Source organism: Esox lucius, chromosome 1 (genome assembly GCF_011004845.1).
Source record: "Esox lucius isolate fEsoLuc1 chromosome 1, fEsoLuc1.pri, whole genome shotgun sequence".
Classification (NCBI taxonomy): domain Eukaryota; kingdom Metazoa; phylum Chordata; class Actinopteri; order Esociformes; family Esocidae; genus Esox; species Esox lucius.
In genome coordinates, this window is record NC_047569.1 from 34352800 (window position 1) to 34375189 (window position 22390).

General features: G+C 43.8%; 1 protein-coding gene across 1 annotated transcript in view; it reads right to left on the bottom strand.

Annotated features, from left to right (window-relative positions):
* The window catches only part of grik4 (glutamate receptor, ionotropic, kainate 4), a 371059-nt gene that overhangs the window by 148316 nt on the left and 200353 nt on the right, over positions 1-22390 (bottom strand). The window contains exon 4 of the mRNA XM_020047780.2: positions 1091-1255. Coding sequence (XP_019903339.1) covers positions 1091-1255 — 165 coding nt within the window. The remainder of the gene's footprint in view (positions 1-1090; positions 1256-22390) is intronic.

Sequence of the window (22390 nt, forward strand, 5' to 3'; positions counted from 1 at the left end):
CTCTAATACATGGGTGATACCAGATACCGAACTGGTATCTCTCTGAAATGTATAATCCCATTTCTAAGTATTGCCACAGTGAATGTGAAAATGTATTAGTAGTGGTCACCCCTCTAAAGGTCATTTGCAGGATTTTCCGTGATATAAGTAAAAGGAGGGCTGCAATTGGTTACCTTCCCTACCATGCCAATGTATCTGTATACAATGTTCCCACCCTAACCCTTTGATATGCCTGTAACATATTTCAAGTTTACTTTTTCTAATATTCATACATATTTAATATAGCAAGCTGAAAAGCTTCACAAAACACAAACTTTTGCTTTGTAGCACCTACATATGAAACATTATGGAGTCTTAAAGGAGGCGTGGGTTAAACCAAAATGTCAGAAATATGCCACACAAAAGAAAATCACAATTGTGCAAAGGGAGACAAATGTCAAATATATGGGAACAATCCTTCTCCCCATGGACCATTCTTTGGATTACATTGCATGACAGTCCAACAAATGTGGGGGTTTTTTGTCTACGGAATCACTCTAGACATCTCTCTGTACTTAAGGGATTTCTGAAAGAGCCAGGGACAGGCAGTGGCAGAGAGGCAGAGAGAGGCAGTGGCAGAGAGACAGAGATAGGCAGTGGCACAGAGAGGCAGTAGCAGAGAGGCAGAGAGAGGCAGTGGCACTGAGACAGATATAGGCAGTGGCACAGAGAGGCAGTGGCAGAGAGACAGAGAGAGGCAGTGGCACTGAGACAGAGAGAGGCAGTGGCACTGAGACAGAGAGAGGCAGTGGCACAGAGAGGCAGTGTCAGAGAGACAGAGAGAGGCAGTGGCAGAGAGACAGAGAGAGAGGCAGTGGCGCAGAGAGGCAGTGGCAGAGAGAGGCAGTGGCAGAGAGACAGAGAGAGGCAGTGGCACAGAGACAGAGAGAGGCAGTGGCACAGAGACAGAGAGAGGCAGTGGCACAGAGAGGCAGTGGCAGAGAGGCAGAGAGTCTAATGTCGCTCCGCCTGAAGCGCTAGCCTTTCTTTCCTGTAAAAATAGAGTTAACAGCCTCTTCATTCTACCATCCTCTCCGTCCCTCTTACTTACTGGTCTCTCCCATTTCATATTCACTGTCTCTGAGCAGCTCAAAGATGTCCACCTCCAGCTTCCCCGTCGTGGAGCGGTTACTAGATCGGTTGATGCTGTCCTTCGCCAGGGTGATGGCCAGTCGCTCTCCTCGACTGCACTCCATAGGGTCGTCAAGAATGGCGGCTAGGGAAGAGCAGAGAATAAACATTACTTTCTGGCAACCCATTGTCCTGATGGCACACACTGGCAGAGCACAGTACACACAGTGGACTGGATTAATTCTCCAGACAAACTGTGCCACAAGCCATGCAATCTCCCTGGAGATGCCACATATGGTCCATGGGGTTGTACGACCTACACCGGTGTGAATACGTTTCCCCCCCCCCTCTCCCTTTAAACAAGTCACATCTTTTTGCAAGAAAAAATAAATAAAAAGCCAAACGTGTGATTCCCAATCTGGAGCTGCAGCCAGTGAGATCTCAACTATGTCTGGAACAAAATCAAATAAACCTGGCACTGAGTGTGTGTGACTGATGAGGCAACACATTTTAATGGGGTTCTGTTCGCTGGTGATTTATCGCGACTGCGTTGGAATTAACATAATATTTGTTTTACTCATGACTCGCGCGCTTCCGTCAGTCGAATAAGGCAAGACTGCATGTGACACATATGTATGTCTCAGCTACGTGTGTGGGGGGTGAAATCCAAATGAATGACTAATAAGTAGCAAGCCGGAGTGGGTCCCAAGATAGCAGTTCAAGGTCCAACATTCCAATGTAATTAGGCAAATACACAGTAAATTAAAGAACCCAGTTATGTACTGCCTTAGGTCATTCATTTAAAAACGGATCGTCCACAGTGGAGTGGAACCGCAAGGCCATTACATTTCATATAAATTCATGACATTGTGTGTATATATACAGTGGGGAGAACAAGTATTTGATACACTGCCAATTATGCAGGTTTTCCCACTTACAAAGCATGTAGAAGTCTGTAATTTTTATCATAGGTACTCTTCAACTGTGAGAGACGGAATCTAAAACAAAAATCCAGAAAATCCCATTGTATGATTTTTAAGTAATTAATTTGCATTTTATTGCATGACGTAAGTATTTGATACATCAGAAAAGCAGAACTCAATATTTGGTACAGAAACCTTTGTTTGCAATTACAGAGATCATACGTTTCCTGTAGTTCTTGACCAGGTTTGCAAACACTGCAGCAGGGATTTTGGCCCACTCCTCCATACAGACCTTCTCCAGATCCTTCAGGTTTTGGGGCTGTCACTGGGCAATATGGACTTTCAGCTCCCTCCAAAGATTTTCTATTGGGTTCAGGTCTGGAGACTAGCTAGGCCACTCCAGGACCTTGATATGCTTCTTACGGAGCCACTCCTTAGTTGCCCTGGCTGTGTGTTTCGGGTCGTTGTCATGCAGGAAGACCCAGCCACGACCCATCTTCAATGCTCTTACTGAGGGAAGGAGGTTGTTGGCCAAGATCTCGCGATACATGGCCCCATCCATCCTCCCATCAATACGGTGCAGTCCTCCTGTCTCCTTTGCAGAAAAGCATCCCCAAAGAATGATGTTTCCACCTCCATGCTTCACAGTTGGGATGGTGTTCTTGGGGTTGTACTCATCCTTCTTCTTCCTCCAAACACAGCGAGTGGAGTTTAAACCAAAAAGCTCTATTTTTGTCTCATCAGACCACATGACCTTCTCCCATTCCACCTCTGGATCATCCAGATGGTCATTGGCAAACTTCAGACGGGCCTGGACATGCGCTGGCTTGAGCAGGGGGACCTTGCGTGCGCTGCAGGATTTTAATCCATGACGGCGTAGTGTGTTACTAATTGGTTTCTTTGAGACTGTGGTCCCAGCTCCCTTCAGGTCATTGACCAGGTACTGCCGTGTAGTTCTGGGCTGATCCCTCACCTTCCTCATGATCATTGATGCCCCACGAGGTGAGATCTTGCATGGAGCCACAGACCGAGGGAGATTGACCGTCATCTCGAAAAAAATACTAACAGGTCTGTGTGAGCCCGGAATTCTTACTGGTTGGTAGGAGATCAAATACTTATGTCTCACCGACATAAGTATTCAATGTGATTTTCTGGATTTTTGACCTCTACATGCTTTGTAAGTAGGAAAACCGGCAGTGTATCAAATACTTGTTCTCCCCACTGTATATATTGTAGGTATCAACTGATTACACATACAAACCCAGCGTTCACTAACATTTCCGTATTGCAACACAAAACTAACCAATAAATACATTCAATATAGACACAGTTCATTCAAATCTATTGCATTTAAAGCCTCCATACAGTCAATATAATTTTACTTTAAATCCTCACGGCATGTCTGATAAATCACATGTTCATGATTGAACGTGCTCTTAGAAGCGCATACAAGAATGTCTACACAACAACACTGCTCAGATTATGAATAGAATGTATTACGGTGTATAAATTCGGCCCTTAAAACCTCCTTTCATGGGTTCCGTCCTCACAGTGTCACTACAGTAGTGCTCAGTTTAAGAACAGCTACCTTGAATTAGTTGTAAGCACATTTAATTACAGGTTCATTAAAGAGAACACCATCTGCCAGACGTTTTTTTTTTAGGAAAGATTATTGCAAAAACAATCAAATTAACAAAGGCTCCATTTGAACCCAAATTACATCTATCACAGCGATCCCTGAGAGCTTGTGAGATGGACAACACAGTAATAACATACAGGATCAGCGGTAGATAGACTCCAATGACAGTGTAATAACTTTAGCATGAAATCTGATAAACCACAGCCACAGTGAGTTGAAAGTGACCTTTTCCTACACAGATAAAACCAAACCAAGGTGAGATCGGTCAAAGAGGACAATATTTATCCAGAGCAGGTTTTGTCGGTGGACACACCACGAAGCAGTTAGGGAGGTTTACATAATCCAGATGTTTTACATATCCATTTATAGATATCCATGCATTCTTTATCTTACTTATAAAGGTTTAGCAAATGGGGGGCTGCAAAGACAGGCTTACTAAAGTCCATGCGCATGTGCTTAGCCTTGGGTGTGGTAGCGCAAACAGAAAGAACATTTGAAACAATGGGATTTTTTTTTTATCCAATTAAAAAGCCTATGGATTTGGTGAGGTCATATATTCTTACAAGAAAATGTGGGCAGTTTGTCTCATACGATGCTTGCATTCGAAGATAATTAAAGAATAATTAACATACGCTCAATTTGCGACCAATTACCTTGCTATTGGTCAGATTTCTCAGGTTTGCCTTGGTTAGTTATTTACTTCATTCGTTTGACACGACAGTAGCATACACTAAAATGATCAATTTACCATGGCCAGACAAAACAAAGCATGAGATCTGAGGGGTGCATAAAAGCAAAAGACGGGCATTCTTAATCTCTGTGACATTCTATAAACCAGAACCAATCAGCAGAGAAGGCCTGTTATGAAGAGGCGTAAAGGTTGAGCAATAGGCTTTGTGTCAGAGGTGCACTAGCGAAGCACTCAGTCTGAAAAACAAGGGAGTGGCCCGTGACCCACTCAAATCAATCAGCGGGCAGACCAGGGGTGGGCAGAGGCACTGTAGAACACACTGTTGTAATGTACAATCAGAGTCTAAACAGAGTGTGTCGGTTTGCCTCCAAATCCTGGATTTACTGCGCGTACCAGTGGCCACTTTCACACGTGATTTACACTTTTACTGCAGGGCTGTTAAACTTTACAACTGCCAAATCACTTTTTCCTGCTCCACCGTCAACTTGCCCTCCTTACTCCGCCAACAGACAGACATGATGGCAGTGGCGTAGCGAAGGAAGAGCCGACGCCAGGGACCACAACACAGGCCCGTCGGTGAGACTGGCGGAGAGGGCGGGGAGTGTTGCCGTGGGTAACTGCCTCATTACTCACGTGATGGAGCTGTTGGCTTCTCCATTAACTCAATGCGGTATCACACACGTACACTTAAATCAGGCCGAGTGCCTAAATGCAGATCAAATGGAGTCACCTGTGAGATAATTAACTGCCATGGTGTATGCTTTCCGTTTTCACGGCCCCTACGTTTGACAAAGGCTGGCCATTACTTGTTATAGAAAGGGGGGATGGGTACAAATGAAAGGAGCTGGACTTTTGTCAAATGGTGCTTTTGTGCACTATAAAAGTGCTATTGTGCACTACATCCAGGGCCACATATACAGCATGGGCAAATATTGCTGCACATTGACAGTATTAATAGGCCTGACGCAATCTGAAAGAGTCGGCAGTTTGTTCTTACGCAATATATGTTTGTCTGGACATTTCGAGGCATGTGCCCTGCTGAATGTATTTTGCTCCAATTTTACTGAAGATGCACTCTTCCACGTAACAAAAAAAGCATATACAGAAGCAATTGCATGAACACTCCTGGGTGCATACTGTAGTGTCTTCGGAGAGCAATTCAAATACTTCTGATGGCTCTCGAACAACTGATGACTTCCTCGTGAGAACAGGACGTGGGATCTCTGTGATGATTGCATTCTTCCTCGCTGCAGCAGATTATTATCCAACTGCGACATGTATTCACGGGGGATCTCAAACGTTTATCCAGAAAACACAGCACGTGGAAATGAGAGAGAACACAGAGACAGCCCCACCAAAGCCGGTTGATACAAAGCTTAATAGCGTAACATTAAATATGACTGCACTCTGGGCTGCACTCTGCACCAAAATGGAAAAGCACATCAGGTGTTCCATCGGCCCTTTGAGGATTCCTAATTCATCACCGCAGTCTCTCAGCAGAACAGTTCTTTGCGCAAACACACTAGGCAAAATAACAACATAACCAGAGCCTGGAAACGGGGGGGGGGGGGGGAGGGGGGGGTATCAGAGACTGAGATGTTTTATTTAAGATAGTCTTTGAAGTGGTAGGGCCTCTGATGTCTCCTACTGGCAGTGGAAAGCCTGATCCAGGACAGAGACAGGCTTTGACTGGGCGGAGTAGAAGGAGTGACACGGCTGAGAGACTACAGATGGTGTGGGTTGGGTAGGTTGGCCAGGAGACCGGGGATGGCAGAAGAGAATGCTCCAGTCGGAGTGTGGTGTAAGCAAACCAGGAATTTTAGGGAGGGGGAGTTCCCCATGCTGCTTGTATGCACTATAGTCATTTGACGGACTATAGTTTAGGACCAGCACTGCTTGGGGAAAGGCGTTACCAGTGGACGTTGTGCAGCATGAAGGTGCAGAAAACAATGCTTTGATGTTAGTAGAGAACAACAGCGTTTTCAGCGCCATGCCAAAGGTCCAACTGTGCATTAATGTTAGTAGAGAACAACAGCGTTTTCAGCGCCATTGCCAAAGGTCCAACTGTGCTTTAATGTTAGTAGAGAACAACAGTGTTTTCAGCGCCATGCCAAGGGTCCAACTGTAATCAGTAATTTGGTATAGATAGGGTCTCGCTCCCAGCCTTCCAGGTGATAACATCCCTAACAGCTCTAGCTGCTCCAGGGCAGTCATCTAATTTCTCTTTTGAGGTAACAAAGGAATCTCCTACTGACCCGGATCACTGTACTGATTTGTGTTTTTATTCTATTGAACTTTTGGTCATGGAGAAAACAGGGCTGGTTTATGCGTGTCCAGTGGATAGGAAGCTAGCAAGCTACCTAACGCCAAAGACGAACTAAAGGGAGCGAATCCTAGCCCCAGCCTACCAACCAAACAACCTAAAATTCCAAACAGACCAGCTTGAGAAGAGCATGGCCATGAAGGGATGGAAATACATTCCCTAATAACTATCACCAGGCTACAGGTCAATCAAACAGAGTTGCTGGCCAAACTCAAAAGTGTCTTAAATGTAATTGTCAAGGACATGCTCTGAAATGCTCCTATTCAGACAGCTGGGGCGACCTGTACCATTCAAACATCTAGGACAACCTCTATAATACAGACATCTAGGAAAACCTCTACAATACAGACATCTAGGAAAACCTCTACAATACAGATATCTAGGACAACCTCTACAATACAGACATCTAGGACAACCTGTACAATACAGACATCTGTACAATACAGACTAAACTCTCACTATTTACTCTCCTCTGAAACGCTGATTTCTCCTTCTGACTGATTGACTGAGAAGTTTATTATCAAACCTCAGTAAGACTCCTGCTTAATGTATTCCTTATATTAATGCAAATGATCTCCCTTGTAACTCAAATGTAATATTACAGACTGTTAATGAGCTTAGTGTTTCGACCCTGGGAATACAAATCTCTGTTGAGATAGGAATTAGAGTGGACAGGGGACAGGTGAAGTTCTGTGATCAGTGATATGACTACAAGAGGAAGGCTCTGAGGGTGGGGCAAAGTTCATAACCGATAGACTTTTTGTCATTTGTGTCTGATAGTTGTTTTATTCACTTTAATGTCATGACAGAAAGTGTACCAAACTTCACCTCAAAACCATCAGAGGACTAAACTAAACTGGCTAAGGCACTGCCAATTTGTGTCACAACAGTGAGCATGTAGAAGCTGTAGAACCCTTCATAATTTAAAGAAGTGTCTTTCATCATATAAAAAGATTATAGAGATTCATATCATAGAGACTTATCCCTCGTTGGGTTAGCCAAACGTTTGTCAGGTCTTACCGTGTGATTCTAAAGTCTGTTGGAGCACAACGCGTGTCTTCATTACCATGGCAACACAGTGAAACATTCCCAATAAGAACATAACGTTTTGAAAACGAGGGGATTAATAAGAACATTATCAGGGCTATTGTCCTTGTCAGTATACCTTTACAAAAATAGTGGGTGTTGTGTGTCCAATTATGTTTGTTTGAAATTGAAATCCATCAAATGTATTTTATAAAGCTCATCAGCAGTTTTACACATCCACCCAGCTTGAAACCACAAAGAGCAAACAACAACAAAGTTGATGCACAGTGGCCAGGTAACACTCCCTAGTAGGGTCAAAAATTAGGAAGAAACCTAGACTGGAACAAAACTGAGGGGTGGACAGTCCTCTTCCGGCTGTGCCGGGTGAAGATTATACGAGTACCTGACCTTTTTGGCCACAGCAGTGTTTTTGCACGCTCAGATGACAAGCAGGTCAATAAATGCATGTGAGCCAGCAGCCTAACCAGGTGGACAACCAGTAAGCATGCGGGAAGTGGCAGCAGGTATCATCCGGGACCCGCTTCACCTGCAACACAACCAGGAAGACTACAAGCAGGGAAAGCCACCAGTCATTCGGGCCAGGCAGTCCCGAGTCGCAATCCAAGGGCCCACATCCAGCAGTGGTTCAACAGGACACCAGGATAGTTAGAGAGAGTGTTCCTTGGATTTAAAAGCATACCTGACCATTCTTCTCAGGCTGACCCTTGTCCCCGTCACATAAACTAATGCATCATAATAAAAAATTTAAAAAAAGACTTCAGACAGGACTGGCCGTAGTCACATGGTGCAATACCAATAGCAGCATAAAACTAGGGGCTGAAACAAGGAGATCGACAGACATGCGAGGCAGGAAGTAACTCCGCCTACTTTGCCAAGCATCAAAGGGGAGGGGGGGGGGACTTTGAGCGGTTTACAAGATATTATGTGGTGTTTGACTGTGTTTATTACATTTCAAGTGGTGTAAACAGTTTTTCTTTTTAGATACTATGCAGTACTGACTGTGTTTATTTATTATAAACCAAGGGGTTTTGACTGTGTTTAGTGTTTAGCATACTCTCCAAGTCATCTTTATCCAACACACTGCTCACTGGGATGTGGCTGGGACCAACGTGACTGGAGGAAAACACTCCTCGTTCTAATGACCACACTTAGCTTGCAGGTGCCCGACCCGCCCGAGGGAGGGAACTAGAGGGCAATGTCCCTCATTCATTGGAGCACCCAAGTCCCCGCCCACTGTAAAACACCCGGGTATTGAACTTCAACACCATGATGCAGTGCCTTAGACTGGCGCCCCACTGGGAAGACCCTGGTGACATCTGTTTCACTTCCCGTTCTCTGCCTAAGAAATTGGCCAGACAAATCACTATATCGAAATACTGCAGTAGGAAATGGGAAATCTCAGTTGCATTGAATAGGCTCTGTAATTGGTTAGCAATGGTGTATGATTAATCTGTCATTCAGGTTTACATTTTGTTCATCAAAATGCTCCAGCATACATCTACTGCAAAGAAATACCAAAAAATTAAGAAAATGGCAAATCAGCTCATTGACGGTTCTTAAAAATGTCCTGTGGTCCCATTTTACAACAATCCTGACTGCATAGCGATCCACTCCATGGCAATGGATAAACACCCAAACACTGAAGAAGCAAGGAAAGAAATCCTCCATTCTTTCTCTATTTTACACAGAAGAATTATGGTGGATTGTGGGCGATGGAATTCAATTGATTTCACTTTCACACCAGTGTAGACTGCTAGCATCCAGTAATGGTCTCTCCTGGGTCTTGTTCTGACAGAGGGTTTGTTATTTCCCCACCATTGCCAGCAGAGCACACTTACCAATCATATAACATTTCACTGACGACAGATCGGTTTAAACCTTTGGTGGGATATAGGTTGGCAAACTACTGTCCTCTTGTCTATAACATCAATTAGGGCTTTTTGCCCTGCTATATGAAGACTTTTGTTCCACATTCAACCCCAGAAGGATCACAGTTTTGGTAGAACAGTTACTATTTTCCACACCAGCCGAGTCATGGGGGAAACCCTGGTAACAAGAAAAGTATACATTTTGGTTTTGAAAATAAAGAAGACGCATGAGAAACACCCATTTTATGGTCCATTAGCCATTTCCAGTGTGTGTATAGGCAATTAGCCTAGCATGGAGAGTATGTGTCAAGCAAAGCTGCAGCCCAGTGGTGTCGGCTGATAATTACCCCAACTGAGCTCCCACCCTCTGCCACAGACCCATGGGATCAGCGTCTACATTTAGTCAGGTGGTAGGAACACAGCAAGCAAAGCCCGTAGTGTAGAGTAAACCTCCCAGCCTATGCGACTGGATTTCTCACTCTAGCTCTCTCCCTCTCTCTCGCACTCACTTTCTCTCACTCACTAAAACCCTCTCTCTCTCTCTCTCTCTCTCTCTCTCTCACCCTCACTCACTCGTACCCTCTCTCTCTCCTGTGCTCCCCAGCTGGATCTGTGGGTGTAGTAAACTACAAAGTGAGCCTCGTCTGATGAGCGATATCTTTGGTGCCGTCACTAGAGCACTGCATTTCCTACATCAGAGTAGTGGGGTACAATTCACGAGGGGACCGATATTAAAAGGTATGGAAATGTATGCACACACTACAGTAAGAATCACTGGATAATAGTGTCTGCTAAATGACAGAAAATGTTAATATAATTTCTGTAACATGTGTATGTGACATGGGATCCTACAATTTGACTGTTGTTTGCAGTTTGTCTTTGTGACTAATGTGACAACATGCCAGCCTGCATGTCTGGACTGTGGGTTAGTTTCTTATTAATGTTACACACCTGTTTTAATTAGCAGTGCTGACGCTCAGGACACTGGTTTCATGGAAAAAATACTGTATCAAACTAGGCACAAGGATCCTGTAGTTCTGACTGGTCACAGTGAGAGACACACACACACACACAGAGACACATACCCAACTTTCCAGACACCTTTTTCCCATTGAAATAAATAACAGCGTAACTACAAGCTACAGGCTGAATAGGTTTAAAAGAGCCTGACAAAGCACAGGGAAATGTGCTGAGATCATAAAGGCTGTGGTGAGAGACTGAAGCTTTAATGTCACCACAGAGACAGCGCATTAGCCTAAGACTGCCTATCTGCTTGGGTCAGTACAAACACTTACAAATTATACAAGATTAATTGCGGCATTTAAACAGCTTTGTGAATGTGTCCCTGCTTTGCCACCTGTGGGCATCCATTCATCTTGGACCACGCTGGGAAGTAACTTTTGGCGCAGGGGGATTTTAAAATGGATGTTCCGCCAATATAGAAGCCCAAACAGGCAAACTCACACAAATAGGTAGACACACAAATGCACACCAAAAGGGCACACAGGAATAGCACGCAAGGAGGATATTTTGAACACTACTGCTAGACATCTTTCAAATGCATGTACTGTCATTAATCCTCTATTGTGAGTCTGCGCATCACTGTCTCAGGTGGGGTTGACAGTGAATGGATTTGAGGTTCTTTTTACTGTGATTCTCCTGCATTGGGAGGTGGGGGTGGTACTCCTGCATTGGGAGGTGGGGATGGTACTCCTGTGGAGGAGATGAGCCATTGTGTGTGCAGTTGCACTTGTTTCTTGCCCTCTCTGACCCTCGGAGCAACAAATACACAGTCCAATACTAATTCCATTCACATGTCGGTGCTGCTGCACGGGTGCAAACAAAGAAGCCTGTTTCTATCACCATATGTGAGAATAGAGTGGGAGAGTAATGTGCATGGACAGATATGACCGAGGGGGGGTCCATTAGAGGTATTTTTCCCTTTTTTTGTGGGAAGATGATTGCTGGCGGCAGCGAAGGAGCCCGACAACAGACATGAGACAGAAGAGTGACAAGGGCTATAGTCGATTACAGAATGATTGCAGTTGAAATTCAGCAATTGTCATTGTTAAAGTGATAGCTTGGCGTAGATTCATATTTGGGTGAAATAACACTTACCTTGAGTCGTTCTAGAAGGCCCATGGAGTCATATCTCACAACAAACTAACTAGCCAACTCCTGTAGTCTCCCCTAATAACACCCAGCTACTTTGCTCAGCTAGGCCAACGGCGCACACTGGTCCTGAGACCTGCCAGTTGAGCAATGCCTCAGCAAGGACTGTTTTGGCTACGGCTAATGCTAACCGAACTGCTGAAATGCAGAGCTTGGTAAGCAGGCTGAATTTCACTATACCGGTGTCCCAGCCAATCAACTTCTTCAGTGATACAATGGTGGTCTGCAAACAAAGATAAATTGCATGCCACAAACTACTGCGCTGGGGGGGAATTCAGAACACGATGTGACAATACTCAGATAACTCAGTTCTTCCTTTCTTTGAGTATTCTTTAATACAACAAATTTAGTAAAACCAACTACCATCTTTGCCAGTTGAGTTGGGGGAAAGTAATAAGTAAGGCTACTCAGTGGTAGGGTAAAAGTACATGTTGATGTGGCCTTAAAAGATCTTGTACAGTACTTTCATAATCTTAACAGACACAGTTAGAAAAGGACTGGCCACTCCTTAAAACTCCTCTCTAAAGTTTCTTCCCAGGTTTTGACCCTACCAGAGAGTTTTTCATACCCGCTGTGCATCAATTTCTTGTTTGTTTTTTTGCCTTTTGGGGGTTTTAGGCTGTGTTTCTGCATTTGTGACAACTGCTGATAAAAGGGCTTTTTAAAATACATTTGATTTGATTGAGGTGGGAGCATCTGACCAGTAAATGAAATGAAAAAACTATCTATTGTCCCTCGGGGCCTCGAACACTCTAGAAACGTACTGCACTGGGAGTTCACAATAAACTGTAAAAACATTCTGCATTGGGAGTTCACAATAAACTGTAAAAACTTACTGCATTGGGAGTTCACAATAAACTGTAGAACCGTTCTGCATTGGGAGTTCACAATAAACTGTAGAACCGTTCTGCACTGGGAGTTCACAAACTGTAGAACCGTTCTGCACTGGGAGTTCACAATAAACTGTAAAAACATTCTGCACTGGGAGTTCACAATAAACTGTAAAAACATTCTGCACTGGGAGTTCACATTAAACTGTAGAACTGTTCTGCACTGGGAGTTCACAAACTGTAGAACCATTCTGCACTGGGAGTTCACAATAATCTGTAGAACCGTTCTGCACTGGGAGTTCACAATAAACTGTAAAAACATTCTGCATTAGGAGTTCACAATAAACTGTAGAACCGTTCTGCACTGGGAGTTCACAATAAACTGTAAAAACATTCTGCATTGGGAGTTCACATTAAACTGTAGAACCGTTCTGCACTGGGAGTTCACAAACTGTAGAACCGTTCTGCACTGGGAGTTCACAAACTGTAGAACCATTCTGCCCTGGGAGTTCACATTAAACTGTAGAACCATTCTGCACTGGGAGTTCACATTAAACTGTAGAACCGTTCTGCACTGGGAGTTCACATTAAACTGTAGAACCATTCTGCACTGGGAGTTCACATTAAACTGTAGAACCGTTCTGCACTGGGAGTTCACAAACTGTAGAACCATTCTGCCCTGGGAGTTCACATTAAACTGTAGAACCATTCTGCACTGGGAGTTCACATTAAACTGTAGAACCGTTCTGCACTGGGAGTTCACATTAAACTGTAGAACCATTCTGCGCTGGGAGTTCACATTAAACTGTAGAACCATTCTGCACTGGGAGTTCACATTAAACTGTAGAACCATTCTGCACTGGGAGTTCACATTAAACTGTAGAATAATTCTTCATTGGGTGTTTGCATGAAATTGAATGCAATTTTCTCACAGCTGTAAAGGATGACTCATTGATATTACGCAAAAAATAAAGTAAACATCATAGTGTATCATATCTCTGAGACTTCCTTTCACGGAAAACTGATTTCAAAGTTTCTGTTTTGTCCAATCAATAGCTCTGCCATTCAATAGCTAGAAATAGCCAGTGCTGTTGTGTAGTTAGATGTGATGAGGTTTCAGTAACACACAGATCCTTCACTTCACATCTGAATGTCCAGACATTATAGCTCATTGGTGAGAGAGTCCTTACGGTCCCCCTAAGGTACGCAATGTCCAATGAAAAGGTGCTGTGGTCTTTCACTATCATCTGCCAGCTCTGGCACCAAGCCAAACCACATTCCTTGTGCAATAAATAAAGCACTGTTATTCTCTGCATCAGAGGGCTTTATTCAACGGAGCCTTGCAAAGCAGGAGAATTAGCCTCTTCTTATACGCGGGTTGTTTCGAGTGGAAGATTAATTTCATTGTTCTGTAAGTATCACATAAAACCGGTCTGTTGCGTAACCCTGTATATAAAAGGCACTAGGAAACCTGGTAATATCAGGGTGAAATTAAGAAAAATATAACGTTTAAAACATATTAAGACAAACATATATGCATATACTGTGTATTGTATAGGACAGCTCTGTCAGCTTCCCCATCCCACAAGCATGTGCGTGTGTTTCAGCCTTACAGTAGTAAGCCGATAATAGATTTAAAAATTAACAATTTATAGTGGAATATCTAACTCGATTTAATATGATAGTGAAACCATGTGCAATGAAGTATTATAAGTGTAGCTTTCTAATACAAAGAAATGATCCGAAGAAATGAATATCCCTAGGCCCTTAAGTGGGGCAGTGGTGTAAATCACTAAGTCACTCGCAGTACAGTTGTGTCATTGCAGCCAGGCATTTGAATCCACACGTGGCATACCGACAGTGCCGGAGTACCAGCAGAGGGCAGCACACATTGTCTCATTGTCACTCATGATGGACCTCAGCCAGGCCTGCCTTGTCTGGCGGCGCTTTTGAGTTCAACCAGGGATGTTGGTTGGGGAATGCATTCACCTCTAATGTGTGTGTCAGCAAAAAAAAAAAAAGAGGCCTTGTTGGACAAGCAGTGTGATAAGCTGCAGAATGGTGTGGCGTTAACACGTATTTATACCACCAGCTGTGGACTCGTTGAAACGAGCACAAATTGAAAATCATGACATTTGGGTGAAGAAAGAGTTAATATCCAAGAAAGTTTTATTTGGAAAATTAATGGATTTACATACAAGTCATAAAGCTTAAATTATGGCATTGTTTGCATATATGATAGATGGTCCGGAAATAATTGGACACTGACACATGTTTTGTTATTGTGTTTGTTTACCAAAATATATATAAGTTACACTTTTTTTCAACGAACCAAACGTAATTGGACAATTGACTCAAAAGCTGTGTCATGGACAGGTGTTGGCTATTCCTTTGTTATTTGTTAATCAATTAAGCAGGGAAAAGGTCTGGAGTTGATTCCAGGTGTGGCATTTCCATTTGGAAGCTGTTGCTGTGAACCTACAACACACGGTCAAAAGAGCTCACAGTGCAAGTGAAACAGGCCATCTATAGGCTGCAAAAAAAGAAAAATCCATCAGAGAGATAGTAGTAACTTTAGGAGTGGCCAAATCAACAGTTTGGTACATTCTGAGAAACAAAGATGACACTGGAGAGCTCTGCAACACAAAAAGGCCTGGATGTCCATGGAAGACAACAGTGGTGGATGATTGTAGGATCCTTTCCATGGTAAAGAAAAACCCCTTCACAACATCCAGCCAAGTGAAGAACACTCTCCAGGAGATAGGCATGCCATTATCCAAGTCTACCATAAGGAGAATACTTCACGAGAGCAAAAAAAAGAAGGTTCCCCACAGGGTGCAAACCATCCATAAGCCTCAAGAATAGAGAGGCCAGATTAGACTTTGCCAATTTTTTTTATAAAAAGACAGATCTGGAACAGAATTCTTTGGACAGATGAAACTAAGATCAACTTGTGCCAGAATGATAGAAAGAAAAAAGTATGGAAAGGGCTTGGAACGGCTCATGATCCGAAGCACACCACATCATCTAGAAAACACAGTGGAGGCAGTGTGATGGCATGGCCATGCATGGCTTCCAATGGCACTGGGTCACTAGTGTTTATTGATGATGTGACAGAAGACAGAAGCAGCCGGATGAATTCTGAAGTGTATAGGGATATTTTGTCTGCTCAGATTCAGACAAATTCAGCAAAGTTGATTGGACAGCACTTTACAGATGGACAATGACCCAAAACATACTGAAAAAACAGTATGTTACGGAAAATAACTGGAATATTCTGCAATGGCTGATCACCTGATCTCAACCCAATTGAGCATGCTTTTCAGAAAGACCCACGAACAAACAACAACTTAAGGCAGTGGCAGTAAAAGCCTGGCAAAGCATCACGAAAGAGGAAACCCAAGATTTCATGATGTCCATGCATTCCAGACTTCAATCAGCGACTGCCTGCAAAGGATTCTCGACAAAGTATTAAAAATAAACATTTTATTTATGATTGTGTTAATCTGTCCATTTACATTTGAGCCCCAGAAATAAGGGGACTGTGTATGAAATGGTGGCAATTCCTAAATGTTTCATACGATATTTTTGTTCAACCCCTTGAATTAAAGCTGAAAGTCTGCACTTTAATTGCATTTTGGTTGTTTCATTTCAAAACCATTGTGGTGGCGTACAGAGCCCAAATTATGAGAGTTGTGTCCAAATATTTCCAAAGCTAAAAAGAGAGCCTAAAAGAGAAACCTTCTCAAACAACCTTTTTGATTGTCTGGACATTCGAGAATACTTCAATATTTACACCAAATCTTTTTTTATTCATAATATACTCTAACACTCATTGTATTTAGTTATCTTCATAAGAGATGCACGCTTCCCTGTCTATTTTGCATTGTTGAGCCATCTGCCATGTGTTCAGAGGTAACGTGGGGAGGACACGAGGCCAGAGTCGAGACCCACCGAGAGGCACGGAGGGCTCCAAGGCTGCAGCAAGGTGTCAAGCACCTGTCACCACGCCAATCCGTCTCTGGCACGTGCCAGGGCAAGGCACCGCAGCCACCACGCCGACCCATCAGCCTCAGTTTGGACTGGTCTCTGATCCTGACTTAGACGACTTCCTGATGCCCACCTCCCCCCAGCTGTGCCAGGCGTCTCTCCACCCCCCCCTCCCAATGGCCCCCCTTTCCCTGGCACCGCAACGCCCCACACACATCCATCTGCCTGCCAGACATGGTGGCTCAGCCCTGCACAGGTTGGAGGGGGGACGACGACGAGGTGGGCACACTGCTTTTATTTGCATGTCATATCCCAAATGCCAGGTTCACTCAAGACATTGACAGGCGGGGGTGTGTGGGGGAGGTCTAGTGGTGAATGAGGTCAGTGTACGAGTGTTTGAGTGTGTGACTTTTTCGTTTTTGCACAACAAAGTAAAACAGGAAGCAGAACCTTCCAATCATGGAGTAGACACACAGTGCCAGTCAGGCGTGAGCTGCACAGACATGCTGAATTCTGACGATGGCCGAAGAGGTGGCACATGGAATCCTGCAGTCGCACTTTGTTCCGCGCCACTGCGTTGAAAACGCCATGACGGACCGCATTTGTGAACACCAAAGATTTAAAATGACAGATTTCACAGCAGAGGGCCGGAACGGACAAAACCGATAAGAAAATATGGGTACAGAAACACACGTGCTATATTTAAAATAGGAAAAAATGCTGCACTTTCTATTCTAATGTTTTTCATTATGTCATTTGGTGTAGCATTTTGGAAGGAGCAAATTGGTGTGGTAAAAAACACATCACATACACACGCTCTCGTTGACAAGTGCACCCACACACACACGCTTAGAATGACATACACACATGACACCTGCCAAGCCCCACTGATCAGAGAGCACGGCACACTGTTAATTACACACCTGAGTGCCCAGTGGTAAAAGACCTCCCTGGTCCACATACAGTTAATCAAATGCATCGGCGCACAGCGTCCTCTGCCTGACGTGACGGTGGCTCCATCATGGAGCTGACTGCTCAGGGTCAGAACCTCACCCTCCTCCTAGTGTTCCCGGATTACCGTGCCCCTTTTCACTCACCCCTGTTACCTGTTCCGCCATTCCTCCTCGTTATCAACATGTCATACACTCCGGTCTCTGGGGTCACCAACTGTCCTGTTAACTTGTGGTCGGTGTCAGCCACTTCCCACAGCTTCGCCTCCCAACTACCTCTGTACAAAATCTATATCTGTAGATGGTGACACCAAACAACATCAATTCGAAGGTCGAGCCAATGGGGATCTAAGTGGACCGGAACACTATGTCGGAGGACCTGTGACGTGTTCTGCCACGTGACGCTCATTTGCCGAGAGGTGGAGAACGAGGGCGGAGTGGAGAACAGGCTCCTCTCACCTAAATCGTGTAAAATGGTGGTATCCAGCTCCAGGATTGCTCCTTCATGCAATCGGTAATACGGTTGTGAGGCCTATGGCCACGGCGGTAGACAGCAGGCCCTGGGAGGTGTTTCCCTGGGTGGGGCCCCATGGAGAATGAGACCCAGGCCACGGCTGCATTGAAGCTGCTTCCCAGGGTTTCATCAGGGCGCAGCAGCAGGAGAGTGGTCCGCACGCAGCTGTCAGAGAAGAGCGTCAGACTCCTCCATTGTCTCTCTTCTTTCCTCTCTCAATCAATTCCATTACCATTTTAAAGGGCTTTGGGATCAGGAAAAATATATATTCACTGACAAAGCAAGTGGAAAACAAAGATGTGATGAAAAGGATACAGGTATTTCAAGTGTTATGTTACTAGCTATGTCATGTAAAAACTGTGGGTGTATTAATGTCAAAAGGTCACAGATTTTCCTGCAGTTAGAGAACAGATATCAGAGTTTATTATTGTTTTACTTGTTTTCAAATAATTTCTTGGTCCGTATGATCTATAGGAAAAATATAGGTAATGTGGTCATACACGGGTAGAAAGTAAAGCTCGTTTCCACCTCACACGCTGGGCAGTGTGCACCTAGACAGCCAACTCTCCAGAGTCACATCAGCCAATGGAAACCTCTCTCAATAGCACAGCGTTCATTTATCTGGGGGCAGTCATAGTGGTTAGGTATTCTGTGTACATTCTGTTTGGAGCAGGGCACCACTCCAATTTGCTCTCTATTTTTATCTAATTCTTTCCAGTGTCTCAAATTGTTCTCATTGTGTTTCCTCATGATTTTGTTGGTTTTAACTGTATTACTGTCCTGAGGCTCTCTGACGTCTGCTTGTGAACAGAGCAACACGACCTGCAAGCTTGGGAGGCCCTTCTCTATGCTCATCTCTGGCAGTTCCCAATGTGTCTGTCTCTCACCGCCTCTCTTGTTCGCTCTCACTCAATCTCTATGGAGCCATTCACTGGCACTGGCCTGGTGGCTACCTCCCAAAAACATTGTGGGAGCATCTCTCAAGTCTTTTCCCGAGGGCCACTTTTACATTGCATCACAGTTTAGAGAGGCAAACCTTACTTCAGTTTGTGTCTTAAAGCTGACAGTACCATTTCTCTCAGAACAGCAGATGGTACATGCAGATAATCACAAAGTGCATGCGGCATTCAACACAAGCTCATCAACAATACATACTATTGTGGTCTGAACAGTACCAGTAGACTAACTGGGTAACCAGTTTGTGACTTCAATCTTCAGTTACAGTTGTGCTCAAAAGTGTGCATACCCTTGGAGAATTGGTAATATACACTCACCTAAAGGATTATTAGGAACACCATACTAATACTGTGTTTGACCCCCTTTCGCCTTCAGAACTGCCTTAATTCTATGTGGCATTGATTCAACAAGGTGCTGAAAGCATTCTTTAGAAATGTTGGCCCATATTGATAGGATGGCATCTTGCAGTAGATGGAGATTTGTGGGAAGCACATCCAGGCACATCCGGAAGAGCTGGAGGAAGTGTCTGGGGAGAGGGAAGTCTGGGCATCTCTGCTTAGACTGCTGCCCCCGCGACCCGGCCCCGGATAAGTGGAAGATGATAGATGGATGGACATCCAGGGCACAAAGCTCCAATTCCACCACATCCCAAAGATGCTCTATTGGGTTGAGATCTGGTGACTGTGGGGGCCATTTCAGTACAGTGAACTCATTGTCATGTTCAAGAAACCAATTTGAAATGATTCGAGCTTTGTGACATGGTGCATTATCCTGCTGGAAGTAGCCATCAGAGGATGGGTACATGGTGGTATAAAGGGATGGACATGGTCAGAAACAATGCTCAGGTAGGCCGTGGCTTTTAAACGATGCCCAATTGGCACTAAGGGGCCTAAAGTGTGCTAAGAAAACATCCCCCACACCATTACACCTCCACCACCAGCCTGCACAGTGGTAACAAGGCATGATGGATCAATGTTCTCATTCTGTTTACGCCAAATTCTGATTCTACCATCTGAATGTCTCAACAGAAATCGAGACTCATCAGACCAGGCAACATTCTTCCAGTCTTCAACTGTCCAATTTTGGTGAGCTCGTGCAAATTGTAGCCTCTTTTTCCTATTTGTAGTGGAGATGAGTGGTAACCGGTTGGGGTCTTCTGCTGTTGTAGCCCATTTTCGCCCACAGGACTGCCGCATACTGGATGTTTTTCCCTTTTCACACCATTCTTTGTAAACCCTAGAAATAGTTGTGCGTGAAAATCCCAGTTACTGAGCAGATTCTGAAATACTCAGACCAGCCTGTCTGGCACCAACAACCATGCCACCCTCAAAATTGCTTAAATCACCTTTCTTTCCCATTCTGACATTCAGTTTGGAGTTCAGGAGATTGTCTTGACCAGGACCACACCCCTAAATGCATTGAAGCAACTGCCATGTGATTGGTTGATTAGATAATTGCATTAATGAGAAATTGAACAGGTGTTCCTAATAATCCTTTAGGTGAGTGTATGTACCATTTGTAAAGAAATGTAGGTCATAACAGAATGGCACAATCATAAAACAAAAATTAACCGACCCCTGTTCAAAAGTCTGCATACCCTTAGTTCCTAATTCATATTTTACGTATTGTCACATAACACATGGGATCTGTGACTGTTCAGCTAGAAGAAACTGTGAAGGTTTCCTGTTTTTACTACCACATAATTGTCCAGGTTTAACGTACACTGTGATATACTTGGCCGGTGAGAAGTAGGCCGTTGATCAGTGGCCACGGTGACAGGGGACCTTTGCTGTTGTCCCGACACATGATGGATACTGCCAGAGGCTGCAACTTGGGTGAGCCGGTTCCCCTCATGCCCTCTTTGGATAGGTGTTAAAAAGTCGATACTTCACAAGGCGTCTATCGTCCTGTTTTCCTGCTGTGCGTGAGTGGGGGTGACTAATGCAGGTGGATTATGGACCTAACCTTGGCTGAAATTAGTCCTTACCTCAGGCAGTCAGATACAAGTGGATGAATGTCAAGAGTGACTGGCACACATTTCCAGACAAAAGGCTGGATCATGGTTCTGGATCTTGTATATGAATGTTTTTTTCTTTGTATGGTAGATTTAAATTGCACTTGTGGATGCAGCGACAAATTGTGTTCACAGACAATATTTTTCAGAAGTGTTCCTGAGCCCATGCAGTGATGTCCACTACATAATCGTATCTGTTTATAATGCAGTTCCGCCTGAGGTCCCCAAGATCACGACCATCCAATATTGGTTTTCGCCCTTGTCCCATGCATACAGAGATTTTTCCGGATTCTATGAATCTTTTAATGATATCATGTACATGTACCATAGATGATGAGATTCCTAAACTCTTTGCAATTTGACTTTGAGAAATTATATTCTTGTTGCACTATTTGCCCACACAGTCTTTCATAGAGTGGTGAACCCCAACCTCTGTGGAATTATTTTTTAATTCCCAATCATGTTACTGACCTGTTGCCAATTGACCTAATTAGTTGTGTGAGATTCCACCAGATTTAGTTTTTTAGCATTACACAACTTCTCCAGTCTTGCCTCTGTACCAACTTTTCTGAAATGTGTTACTGGCATCAAATTCAAATTGGGCATATATTCTTCAAGAAACAATAACATTTCTCAGTTTCAACATGGAATATGTTGTCTTTGTACTATTTACTATTGAATATAGATTTTAAATGATTTGCAAATCATTGCATTTAAATTTTATTTACATTTTATGCAGCGTCCAACCTTTTTTGGAAACGGGGTTATATGTGAAATGACAAAAAAACTGTTCTTATGAACCAGTTCTTCTGACTAATATTCCTACGCTCCATCTACTCTAGTTTAACTATGCAAAACACTGTCTGTGTGTGTTTGATAAAGCAGGATTCTTTTCAAAGTGCATGCTTGGCATAACATACGTCACAGTAAAATATAATATATCGTGAAAACATATATATATATAATGCATTCCCTAAACAGAGCTTTTGCTATTTTTCCCCTTTTTCTAAATCTTTCAAACAATTCTAATAATGCAGTTTCCATTAACTGAAAACGCACCAGCGTTTTAATCTTAACAGTTCCAGAGGGGGTCATTGCAGAGCTTAGAAGTGTTTGCAGTGACTCATTTTAGGCTCAAACATTTCTTTAACTAATGTGTCGCCCACTCATTATGCACCAGTGGGCCTCAACAGGCGTTTTTTCAGTGTGTGTCTCAGATGCACTCATGGCCCAATATCCCCACCCCCCCCCTCGTCACACGTGTAGCCTCGCTAGTCAATAATAATTGACTGATACAGTATTTCCGCGAGACCAATGTAATCTCTCCTCCACCAGCTCTTGTTCTGGAAGGCTTGGTGTGAA